Source organism: Nerophis ophidion, linkage group LG05 (genome assembly GCF_033978795.1).
Source record: "Nerophis ophidion isolate RoL-2023_Sa linkage group LG05, RoL_Noph_v1.0, whole genome shotgun sequence".
NCBI classification, from domain to species: domain Eukaryota; kingdom Metazoa; phylum Chordata; class Actinopteri; order Syngnathiformes; family Syngnathidae; genus Nerophis; species Nerophis ophidion.
Genome location: NC_084615.1, coordinates 43313420 through 43326925, shown reverse-complemented (window position 1 = coordinate 43326925; position 13506 = coordinate 43313420). Strand labels below are relative to the sequence as shown.

At 41.3% G+C, this 13506-nt stretch overlaps 1 protein-coding gene and 1 long non-coding RNA gene across 5 annotated transcripts in view; one reads left to right on the top strand and one right to left on the bottom strand.

Annotated features, from left to right (window-relative positions):
* LOC133553143 (uncharacterized) overlaps positions 1-13506 on the top strand; it is a 183733-nt gene that overhangs the window by 165864 nt on the left and 4363 nt on the right. The gene's annotated exons all lie outside the window — the stretch shown is intronic.
* Positions 11714-12359, bottom strand: LOC133552369 (cAMP-regulated phosphoprotein 19-like). The gene has a single exon (XM_061899580.1). It carries the CDS (start codon positions 12297-12299, stop codon positions 11961-11963), a length of 339 nt encoding a protein of 112 aa, XP_061755564.1. The 5' UTR covers positions 12300-12359; the 3' UTR covers positions 11714-11960.

Here is a 13506-nt window from a genome sequence, read left to right as displayed (position 1 = left end):
TGGAATGCCCTCCCGGTAACAGTTCGAGATGCCACCACAGTAGAAGCATTTAAGTCTCACCTTAAAACTCATTTGTATACTCTAGCCTTTAAATAGACTCCCTTTTTAGACCAGTTGATCTGCTGTTTCTTTTCTTTTTCTTCTATGTCCCACTCTCCCCTGTGGAGGGGGTCCGGTCGATCCGGTGGTCATGTACTGCTTGCCTGTGTATCGGCTGGGGACATCTCTGCGCTGCTGATCCGCCTCCGCTTGGGATGGTTTCATGCTGGCTCCGCTGTGAACGGGACTCTCGCTGCTGTGTTGGATCCGCTTTGGACTGGACTCTCGCGACTGTGTTGGATCCATTGTGGATTGAACTTTCACAGTATCATGTTAGACCCGCTCGACATCCATTGCTTTCCTCCTCTCTAAGGTTCTCATAGTCATTATTGTCACTGACGTCCCACTGGGTCATTATTGTCACCGATGTCCCACTGGGTGTGAGTTTTCCTTGCCCTTATGTGGGCCTACCGAGGATGTCGTGGTGGTTTGTGCAGCCCTTTGAGACACTAGTGATTTAGGGCTATATAAGTAAACATTGATTGATTGATTGATGTGTTCTTTGATGTTTGATGTTTCCCTCTTACACACATGTAAGAGGGATGTGTACTATGGCTATGAGTTGTTGTTTTTTTCCCTTGGACTCAGTCTGCACCCCCTCTCCAGGGCCCAGGCTAAGACCGATTTTTTTATTTTATCTTCTATTTTTTTCTCCCCCCCTTGTTTACCTGTATCTCATCTTTTTTTGTAAGGGGCGCTGGAAGCCGGCAGACCCGTCAGCGATCCTGTTCTGTCTCCCTTTAATGTTTGTCTGATCTTGAATGGGATTGTGCTGAAAATTGTAATTTTCCTGAAGGAGCCTTTTGGCCATGGAGACCAGCTGCTGGGTCTCTGCCACACCGGAGTCGCTTTGGAGGGACTGGAGGAGATGCAGATGAGGGGACAGGGCTGCGGAGCTGGCACTGAGCGGCACTGAGCGGGGATAAATAAAGTACTATCTAATAAATAAAGTACTATCTAATCTAATCTATGTTATTGTGGTGGTCCGCTCCCTGTACGATCAGTGCCAGAGCTTGGTCCGCATTGCCGGCAGTAAGTCGAACACATTTCCAGTGAGGGTTGGACTCAGCCAAGGCTGTCCTTTGTCACCGATTCTGTTCATAACTTTTATGGACAGAATTTCTAGGCGCAGTCAAGGCGTTGAGGGGTTCCGGTTTGGTGACCGCAGGATTAGGTCTCTGCTTTTTGCAGATGATGTGGTCCTGATGGCTTCATCTGACAGGGATCTTCAGCTCTCACTGGATCGGTTCGCAGCCGAGTGTGAAGCGACCGGAATGTGAATCAGCACCTCCAAGTCCGAGTCCATGGTTCTCGCCCGGAAAAGGGTGGGGTGCCATCTCCGGGTTGGGGAGGAGCCCCTGCCCCTAGTGGAGGAGTTCAAGTACCTAGGAGTCTTGTTCACGAGTGGGGGAAGAGTGGATCGTGAGATCGACAGGCGGATCGGTGCGGCGACTTCAGTAATGCGGACGTTGTACCGATCCGTTGTGGTGAAGAAGGAGCTGAGCCGGAAGGCAAAGCTCTCAATTTACCGGTCGATCTACGTTCCCATCCTCACTTATGGTCATGAGCATTGGGTCATGACCGAAAGGATAAGATCACGGGTACAAGCGGCCGAAATGAGTTTCCTCCGCCGTGTGGCGGGGCTCTCCCTTAGAGATAGGGTGAGAAGCTCTGCCATCCGGGAGGAGCTCAAAGTAAAGCCGCTGCTCCTCCACATCGAGAGGAGCCAGATGAGGTGGTTCGGGCATCGGGTCAGGATGCTACCCGAACGCCTCCCTACGGAGGTGTTTAGGGCAAGTCCAACCGGTAGGAGGCCACGGGGAAGACCCAGGACACGTTGGGATGACTATGTCTCTCGGCTGGCCTGGGAACGCCTCGAGATCCCCCGGGAAGAGCTAGACGAAGTGGCTGGGGAAAGGGAAGTCTGGGTTTCCCTGCTTAGGCTGTTGCCCCCGCGACCCGACCTCGGATAAGCGGAAGAAGATGGATGGATGGATGGAACAAAACATCAAGTTAACTTGGATCCTGACCCTGAAACTGCTTTACTTGGCATTTCTAGTATTTTAGGCAAGATGGGTCGGAATATTAGCACAGTGGTCATAGCAAAGAGATGCATTTTGACAGTGTGGAAGTCTGACTCACCACCTAAGTTTGAAGCCTCGTTGAGGGAGATAGAGGGAATCCTCCACATTGAAAAACTGAGATATGAGATTTTCTGGCAACTTAAATAAATTTTATGACGCGTGGAGACCTATTTTGGAATACCTGACACTGTCGTCAATAACCCTAACCCCCCAAAGAAGTATATGTTTTGGCATACTTGAAGTGGTTGATGAAAGTGGATATTCAACTGATATGTTAAGCCTCTTTGTATGTATTGTGTTTTTACATGTTATAATCTGTGTAAAAAACTATTTAATTCCTTTTTTTTTTTTTTACGTTTTATTTATTTACTTTATTATATGTGTATATTAGGTTGATTGGCAACACTAAATTGGCCCTAGTGTGTGAATGTGAGTGTGAGTGTTGTCTGTCTATCTGTGTTGGCCCTGCGATGGGGTAGCGACTTGTCCAGGGTGTACGCCGCCTTCCGCCCGATTGTAGCTGAGATAGGCGCCACTGCCCCCCGCCACCCCAAAAGGAAATAAGCGGTAGAAAAGGGTTGTGATGGGTGGATATGTGTATATGTTTGTATTAAGAAAACTGCCCAAAAAAATACTAAAAACAAAACAAAAAACTGTTACGGCGCACGCGCAGCGCATTTTTCCCTCTTCTGCAGGAGCACCTAGTAGCTCCGCTGTGAGCTCCGCCAGACACAGACCAAGCTCCGCAGACCGTGCCCACACGGCGCCGCAGTCAGAGGCAATCTGCTGTCAGCGCACCTGGGGGTGATTACAGACGACAGGATAAAGAGCCTCGCCACTGACTTTTCCTCGTCGGAACGTAGCCCTGTCCATAACCCGTGTCTCAGCTTCTGCGGTGTAACTCTGCTGCTGCCATTTCCCCTGGACCCTGAGTGCCTCCCTTGATCCACTGATACCACGCTTAGACTTTTGGACGTCCCTCTCCTGCCACACGACCCTGCTTAGACCTCGGACTGTGCCTTATCCCACTGGACTCGGAAGGCTATCATCCAACACACCCTACGGTATTTACATACGGTTAATTCTTGCACATAGCTTTGCATGCAAACACATAGTAGCATACACATCCCACGTAATCATCAAGCACTCAATAAACCTATTGAGTTTGATCTTCTGTTGTTGGGCCGTCTCTTTCCCCTTTATCAAACTTAACAAAAACATCAAGTTAAAATGTGAAAATTATAATTAAATAAGTTTATTGAATAATTGCAACACACATTATAACTGAAAAGGTATTACAAATAATTGACTAAAATAGGATGACAAAACTATATAAATATAAACAACATACTATTAATAATAATTTAAAAAAACATAAACAATTTTTTAAATAAGTACAAATTTTAATTAAATATCAAATAGAAATATTCATGTTTACAGTACTGGGTTATACTTATACTATATATATATATACTTATACTTCTACATTCACCCATTCACACACACATTCACACACTGATGGTGGGAGCTGCCATGCAAGCCCTAACCACAACCCATCAGGAGCAAGGGTGAAGTGCTTTACTCAAGGACACAACAGATATGACTAGGTTGGTAGGAGGTGGGGATCGAACCAGGAACCCTCAGGTTGCTGGCATGGCCACTCTTCCAACCCGCGCCACGCCGTCCCCGTCAAATAAGTGTCTGACCCAAGAGCGTAAATTAGCATGGTTTTCCTTGACTAAGCTGCCAAAGTAGGTAAATAGAGGTTGTTGCATGAGCCTTCCAGTATAGCCAATTACTACCAATTTTGCAATTACATATTTTAGAAAAAGTGTGTGTGTATGAATGCATTTGAAGCTGTCTGTGAATAATGTCACAAGTTCAGATTACATTTAAATTCCGTGTCGTTTGTCTGCAATTTCTGACTTTTCGGTAGCCTGAGTTTGAAGGCCGCTCACTCTCTCATTCGGAGGCCGTGTGGCTGGTGCCATCGGAGATGAACAATAAAGCGAAGAAAGCTGCAGCGTGTGGAATAAACCCGGCATAATGAGGCAGTAATGTATTTTTTGAAAAGTAAGCAGAGCACCGAAGGCTGCCGTCATTTTCCGTCTTTCTAAGCAGGTAGCTTTTGATATAAAACAAGCCGAGTGTTTCGCTCCCGGGAGATTACCGCCAGGGTTCCCTTATGTGTGCTCCAATCTCTGTGTGTGTGTGTGTGTGTGTGTGTGTGTGTGTGTGTGTGTGTGTGTGTGTGTGTGTGTGTGTTTATGTTTTGGTGCTGTCTAATATTTCCTAGGGGATGGAAATGGTTGCCATGGCAGCAACTTGCACAAATGTGTGCGTGAGAGTTTTTTTGCGAGAGGCCAATTGAGGACAGTATGTGCTCGTCATTTTGTCATAGTTTAGGAAGGAACCCTTTTTTTTTTTTCAACCTGACCTTCTACAATGTGATGAGCCCTGCGGGAGACATAACAGCGACATATTCACACCCTGGGATTTAGCATTTGAAGCGCTATTACCTTGTGAGAGGCTGCTGTGTTACAATCTATGCAACATAAGAGGGGAGCCAATGTCAGGAAATAGACTGCACCGCTATAGGATTGCTTCAATGTGTCATATCTCCCTTGTCATGTTTTTTTTTTTTTTGCATCATTTTGTGTCTCCAGCTGCTGTCCCCTCCACTCCCCACACACACACACACACACACACACACACACACACACACACACACACACACACACACACACACACTTACACAATAACAACATTATCCAACCCTGCTGTCGTCTCACAAAAGCAATTTCTGTCAGCGTGTGTCTTCTTTTCACACGGCTGAGCCCAAATTGAAAATCGCTCCTCGCTTACTGTATCAATCTAAATGCGCTATATATTTTTTATTTTTTTTTACATGTGAATCATCTCTTAGCTGCAGATGCAGAAGTAGAAACACAGTAGAGACAAGACAATGGATAAAATGTGCACATCTAATCACATTATTGGAGACAGACCCTTGTCAAATATCAACATTGTTATCGTCAGGTGTGCAGTTTTGACCCTAAACTCGTTACGCTGACTATCGTGAGAACTGCATTGGAAAAGACATGTAGAGTTTACTACAAGGTCTGCATGCATGAGGGAGATGCATCTAAATTAGTGTTCCAAATAAATAAATACAATTAGCAGAATTAAAACCGTATTATTTTTGACCAATATTAATAGTTTTGATAATGTTTAATATTTTTTTAAATATATGAAAAAAATATTTTTAAATATATTTTAATATACCGGTACATATTTTTAATGTATAATTATATATGTTTAATTATATGTAATATATATATATATATATATATATATATATATATATATATATATATATACATATATATATATATGTATGCATATATATATATATATATACATATATATATATATATATATGTGTGTATGCATATATATATATATAATATGATAAAATATTGTTAATATATTTATTTTATTTTATTTATTTAAATCCAACCGTTTTGTATACACGCTGTTAGTATTTAAGTAATGTGGTAACTAGGACATTTATAATAACATACAATATTTCTATTTGATTACTTTTAAGCATATTAATTTCACAGACTCATCACAATGTACACTTTCTCCTTGAACATCATCACTGATTATTACATGAGAGACAACAAACGTAATAAAACATCACTTACTGCACAGTGTCTGCAGTCACTGGGATGCCGACTGTTAGGATGTTCATATGTTCCTGTTTATATGAAGGATGACTCATTGTGCTTGGCAAGAAAAAAAAAAGGGGGGGGGGGGGTGGAACAAAGCGTCTTTTCCTGTCTTTTTCGCCATTTCCGGGTCCAAGTTGGTTGTCAAATTGTGCCAACATCTCGGTTATATTTCAGATTAAAATAATCTTTCATGAGTTTTGAGGCAAAATAGCAGATCCTCAGCTGATGATGTCATTACAGCTGCATAAGGAAGTTACCTCCCTCTGATCAATGCACCGCTAAATGTAGGTCCTTAACGTTGGCGCTTAATGACAACATCGCTATTACTTGGTTAATATTTCAGTCACAAAATAAAAATGGAGTATTTTTTTGCACCTTTTGGATGGGTATTTATAAGGGCTGCAAATCTTTGGGTGTCCCACGATTCGATTCAATATCGATTCTTGGGGTCGCGATTCGATTATAAATCGATTTTTTTCGATTCAACGCGATCCTCGATCCAAAAAAGAATTTTTCCGATTCAAAACGATTCTGTATTCATTCAATACATAGGATTTCAGCAGGATCTACCCCAGTCTGCTGACATGCTAGCAGAGTAGTAGATTTAAAAAAAAAAAAAAAAAGCTTTGATAGTTGTAAAGGACACTTTTTTATCAACTGATTGCAATAATGTAAATTTGTTTTAACTATTAAACGAACCAAAAATATGACTTATTTTATCTTTGTGAAAACATTGGACACAGTGTGTTGTCAAGCTTATGAGATGCCATGCAAGTGTAAGCCACTGTGACACTATTGTTCTTTTTTTTAATTTTCATAAATGTCTAATGATAATGTCGATTAGGGATTTTTAATCACTGCTATGTTGAAATTATAACTAATATTGATACTGTTGTTGAAAATATTCATTTTTGTTTCACTACTTTTGGTTTGTTCTGTGTCGTGTTTGTGTCTCCTCTAAATTGCTCTGTTTATTGCAATTCTGAGTGTTGCTGGGTCAGGTTTGGTTTTGGAATTGGATTGCATTGTTATGGTATTGCTGTGTATTGTTTTGTTGGATTGATAAAAAAATAAAATAAATCGATTAAAAAAAAAAGAGAATTGATTCTGAATCGCACAACGTGAGAATCCAGATTCAAATTCGATTAAATTTTTTCCCACACCCCTAGTATTTATTGACTTTTATAGACGGTATAAACGCAATGGACGCAATGCCAGCGTGGCTTCCATTGGCTCCATTGTAAGCGGACATTTATTTACCTTTATTTGGAATGCATTATTTAAAGACGTGTGTTCTTGTCTCTTATAAGGATTGTGAAATATAGGCAAAATTCCCCCCAAATAAGCACTTCCCCTTTAAAGTGTGATTTAACATCCTCTGATGCTGCCACTTGGATCATTTTATTCCAAGTAGGATTTAGCCATATCCTTTATAACAGGGGTCTCAAACTCAATTCACCTGGGAGCCCCTGGATGCAGAGTCTGGGTGAGGCTGGGCCGCAAGAAAAGAAAATATTATAGCATCCCAAAAGAGGGAGTGCTGCAAGTGGATCTGGGTAATTGTTCTGTTGTGTTTATGTTGTGTTATGGTGCAGATGTTCTCCTGAAAAGTATTTGTATTTCTTGTTTGGTGTGGGTTCACAGTGTGGCGCATATTTGTAACAGTGTTAAAGTAGTTTATACGGCCAGCCTCAGTGTGACCTGTATGACTGTTGACCAAGTATGCTTGCATTCACTTGTGTGTGTGAAAAGCTGTAGATATTGTGTGACTGGGCCGGCACGCAAAGGCAATACCTTTAAGGTTTATTGCCGCTCTGTACTTCTCCCTACGTCCGTGTACCACTCCGTAGAGTGGCGTTTCAAAAAGTCATAAATGTTACTTTTTGAAACTGATACAGATAATTTCCGATATTACATTTTAAAGCATTTATCGGCCGATTATATCTGCATAATATCCAATGTTATCGGACATCTCTACAAATAACGGTTTAAATTGGTCCGGGTTATCAGGGACTGTTATTACTGACGGACAGGTGTCGCGGTGTGACTGCAGCCAGGCACGTAAGAAAACCCTTGTCTCCATGGCAACGTCTCTGTCGCTTTCACTCATTTGCCGCTTTTTCACTAACGCATGGGTAGGCAACCCAGAACGTTGAAAAAGCCATTTTGGAGCCAAATAACACAACGCTGTCAAGCGGCATTCATATAAAACTCGCGGGCCCTACTAACATTACACTTTCATTTTAAAGTGGGGGCCGCAAAATAACGTCTCGTGGGCCGCAATTGGCCTGCGGGCCGCGTGTCTGAGACCCCTGCTTTATAACAACACTTTTTATGAAATATGCAGATATGTATTGGAGAGGGGGAAAAACTCTTGCAATGAGCATCAACAATCATTTGTACTTCAACTTTAACTTTTAACTTCCTTATTTTCTGTTTTGATGCCATGGGCTTGGTCGCCGAGGTTGGATGGAGGTCGGAGATCATTTGATCAGATCACCTGTTCCTTTCTGTTCTGGACAGTTTTTTCCAAGGGTGAAATTAATTTGTTTTCTCCTCGCACACATCCTGCACCACCCTAGAGGTAAATGTTGTAATATAATATGCATTAAAATGTTATTTGCACCATGATGGATCACAGCTAGGACTTTGTTACATTATAACAATCATTTGTTTCCATGCCAACGACATACACAAAGAAACGGAATGAGTTAGTCCATGAAACCGGAACATTTGCAGACACATGTATGTGAAAGTACTTCATGGCCTATTTGGGTCCGATTGCATCACTCCTGTGTTTACATTCAGCCTCCATTGAGGACAAAACATTGAGCAGGAAGACAGCACACCTTTCAATGCCTCAAAAAGAAACAAAAGAGTTGTGCAATTGACAAGAACTCTGAGTTTGTCTGACTCGTTATGGTCGCAGTTTGCTAGAAGGAGCGCAGAACGGGTAAGAATGTGGTGAGAAGCTCAGCATCCTTCATTGCAACGTGACAAAAATAATATTCATCACTCTTGATGACATCTTCAAACCCACCCAAATGCTAACTCACCTTCCAGCCCACCACAAGGGCTTCCTCCAGCTGTCACTCCGTGCTAGCGTGCTCTCTGAAGATTGTAAAAATAAGTATCGGCTAAACATAACGCAGGATACCGCACGCCAAAGCAAACAAGGAATGTTTAATTGATGACTCGGAGGAGTCGCCGCCCTTTTACTTTTACCAGCATGAACCGAACCCTCTTTTCACCCTCTCTCAAGTCCCTTGTCAGTGACCTCTGACCTCAAAAACATGAGACAGCGTCTTCTCTGAAGAAGCGTTCCTATTAGCTGGAATAGACACTCGTTCCAACTCCCAATACGATGTAAAAATGAAGAAATGTGTTTTTTCTTATGGTAAAAAACTAGCAACTCAGTCCCAAGAAATTCACTGTCAAAATAACAGTTATAGCATTTTTGCATTTACAGTAAAGTGGTGTAAAAAAACGACCGTAGATTTTAGGTAAAAAAAAAAAAAGGCAGTCCAGTCGCCAGATTTTTACCATACCATGGTGTTTTTGTATACCGAATTACTGTAAATTGAAAAACCCTACCATTGTAAAATTCTGGAGTCTATGGCATACTTGCCAACCTTGAGACCTCCAAATTTGGGGTATGGGGGGGGGGGGGGGGGTGTATATATTTTCAAGTATTTCTTATATATATATATATATATATATTAGGGCTGGGCAACGGTTAAAAATGTTAATCGAAGTTAATCGCACTATTTCTCTGATTAATTGCGATTAACTGCATTGTATACGCAAAGCCCAATAATGAATTCAAAAGTAGTGTGTAGTGCACCTTTATTGGAATATTCTCCCACATGAACAAAAGCGCCAAAATATTTGTTGTGCAAACACAATTTAAATCAGTCCTTGTTAAACAGTAGCAGTTAAATATCATATTTTATGAAAATCAACTCAAAAAATGTAAATACAAACATTTAAGCTTATTACTACCACTGCCAGGGTATTTAAGTTATCCTGTTTGTTATGGAAAATAAATATAATCTACATACAAATCTCTGAGCCACAATCATAACATCTGAACAGGCAATTTCTGAGGTAACAGCAGAAACATTTTTTTTTTTCAGGGATATTATGTTTAAAAAACCTATATTATAGGTAGTGGGCTGTTTTAGGGAATTTTTGATCAAATTATCTGTAGTAGCAATATTAATAATGTTGTGTTTATTCTGCGCAGTGCACTTAAGATAATTATGACCATATCTAGGAATAGATATGATGGGAATTTTCCTATTGTTTGCTTGGTGCTTTGATAAACTGAACGCATCATATACATGGTACTATATTGTGATGTTATGAGCCAGGGAATAAAAGAACTACCCTACCCAGCATGCAACAGGAGTGATGAGCATGCGCTGTAGCCCGGTATAGGTTGTGTCGCCATGACGGCATCTTGTATGTTGTGATATGCACGCTCTGAAAGCAAACGTTAAGAACTCAGCCAACACTCCTCGTCTGCATTATTCATAAATAGACAGACAACACATATAGTCCGCTGCTTCACAGGCCGCTGGATATAGCCGGCGAAGTATTCCCATGCTAGCTAGCCGGTCTAGCAAGCACGCGTCATTCATTCCAAAACGGCCCGATCTATCCACATTCAGAATTCTCTGGCGGTCGTAAGTGATCCCGGAGTGACCACGCTGTAAGCCAGCCATGAAATTTGCAGAATTGTCCGGTATTTTTGCCAAATGTTCCATCTTTACCAAGAGCCCCTCGACGCCGGGCGACGCCATCTTGTTAAGAAAAGGCGTTAACCAAATAAAAGCATGTAAATAACATACGCAAATGTGCGATAAAATAATTGTCATCGCTAATAGATTGATGAGTTAACTCATAATTAACGCACTAATTTGCCCACCCCTAATATATATATATATATATATATATATATATATATATATGTATATTGCAGGCAGCAAACCCCTTCCCCTTCAAGCTGTCCTGGATGAACTGAAATTATTTTCTCCAATCATTTTGGATCTTGCAAGCGTACTTCTTCTTCTTGCTCGTCGTCGCCATGTCTCTTTTTTGTTCTTCAGCTTCGTCTCTGTTATGTTTTTGGACATTACTACGTGCCGTAGTGTGGAAGCAATGCACGATGGGAATCCGGATGTTTTGTGTTAGTGTATTAACGTGCCGGCTGGAATAAACCCACAACTGACTACTTTATGGGTTATAGATAAACCTTAGGATAACGGAGATATATATAATAGTCTCATTTTCAGGTGAGAGAGGACGCTTAAGGCAGTGCCTTTAAGGCACGCCCCCAATATTGTTGTCCATGTGGAAATCGTGAGAAATTCGGGAGAATGGTTGCCCCGGGAGATTTTCGGGAGGGGCACTGTAGTTCGGGAGTCTCCGGGGAAAATCGGAAAGGTTGGCAAGTATGGTCTATGGTGCCGTGTTTTTTTTTCCCACTGTAATTTCACTGTAATTCACTACGGTCGTTGTTTTTACAATGCACTACTGTAAATGGAAAAACAAAACCACTTTTATTTATGCAGTAAAATTCTGGCAACTGAGCTGCCATTTTTTCTAATGTAAGATATACGGTTGTTGTTTTTACAGTGTATTACTGTAAATGGCAGAATGGTAATACTGTTATTTTTACAGTAAAACTCTGGCGACTATGCTGCCAGCTTTTTACTGTGAAATTCACGGTGGTTTTCACACCAAATTACTGTAAATCGAAAAAAGTGAATTATATTTATATATAGTGAATTATATTTATATATAGCGCTTTTCTCTAGTGACTCAAAGCGCTTTACATAGTGAAACCCAATATCGAAGTTCCATTTAAACCAGTGTGGGTGGCACTGGGAGCAGGTGGGTAAAGTGTCTTGCCCAAGGACACAACGGCAGTGACTAGGATGGCCAAAGCGGGAAACGAACCTGGAACCATCAAGTTGCTGGCACGGCCGCTCTACCAAACAAGCTATACCGAGCTATAATAAAGCTACAAAAACACTCATCTCTCAGCCAGTTTGCTTGTCGCAATAGAGGTCTTTCTCTGAAGCAGGTCCTGAGGTGTCGGGATGTGACCACCTGTGATCTGAGCCTTCTCTGTTGGGGCTGATGGCAAGTGTTTATTCTTCATTTTGGCCTTGGCCATGTAATCGCCAGAATCAAAATACTTTAGCCCTTTCTGAAGTCGTTTTCTCAGAAAATCTGAACCTCCCGGTCTAGCTCCAAGATTGGGATGCATGACCTTTATCTTGGCTTCTTCTGCTTTCTCTGTACTGACAACTTTGTCATCCATTTCCCGCTCTTCTTCCATAGTCATGGCTCCTTCGGCCAACTCTGACATTTTCGAACTTAAAATGTGGCCTGTTGCAGAGAAAGGAGAAGGTCCTACCTGCACCAGGGGTGCAGGATCATGGATTTTTACAGTAAAATCCTGGCGATTGGGGTGCCTTTGTCACTGTAAAATCTACAGTAGTTTTTACAGTGTATAACTATAAATGCAAAAACGGTTCTAGTTTTATATTTAAAGCAATAATTTGACGACTGACCTGCCTTTTTTTTTACCGTAAATTCTATGGTTAATGTTTTTACAGTACATTACTGTAAATGGAAAAACAGTACCACTGTTATTTATACAGTAAAATTCTGTCGACTGAGCTGCCAGTTTTTTACCGTAAAATTTACAGTGGTTTTACATGGAATTACTATAAATTAAAAACACTACCATTGGTACTTTTATGGTAAAGTTGTGGTAACTGAACTGGAAGGTTTTTTTTTAACTTTGAAATATAGAGTTGTTGTGTTTACAGTCAACTACTGTTAATGGAAAAACCGTAACACTTTTTTCTGACGCGTCATCCATGTTGCTGCTACTTGATGCTCACTTAGCAGTTTGCTCCTTACTGCTGTAACATTGGTTCTGTCGCTGCCGTGTTGTGCGATGGACATATGAATTCACCAATGACCGTGTGGTCAAAGAGAACTATGTTTTTGCAACTGCCTGTAGTATTTTTCTTTATCAACTTCACAATATATTGTAATATTGTTCATTGTAATTGGGATTTGTTATATATTGTATATATTATATAAAAATATAATATAATAATGTAATATTGTCCAGGGTGTACGCCGCCTTTTAAAGATGCGCGGATAGGCAATTATATCATCCGCAACCGCATCACTAAAGTCGTCATCCACCCGCCATCCACCCGAACCAACATTTTATCAGAACCCCAACCGCTCGCCACCCGCCCGTTGTTGTATATCAGGGGTCGACAACCTTTACCACTCATAGAGCTATTTCAACCCGTTTCACAGAGTAAACATGACAATGGGAGCCGCTAACGTTCTCGCGAATATCCGCTGTAGCTCGTCCAGATAACGAGAATAAGGGTGTGCTGTGAAGCCATTGCCTCTGACGCCTTATACAACATGTACGAACCGTTTGCCAGTCCAGCAACTTGTTGTATGCAGTTTCTGCAAATACATGTACAAGATTGAAAGGGATACTGGGTGATACAGAGTACACTGATGGTTGTGATATAAACAAC

Excerpts from the sequence above, each read along its gene's own strand:
- LOC133552369 (XM_061899580.1), bottom strand. The coding sequence starts at position 12,299 with ATGTCAGAGTTGGCCGAAGGAGCCATGACTATGGAAGAAGAGCGGGAA.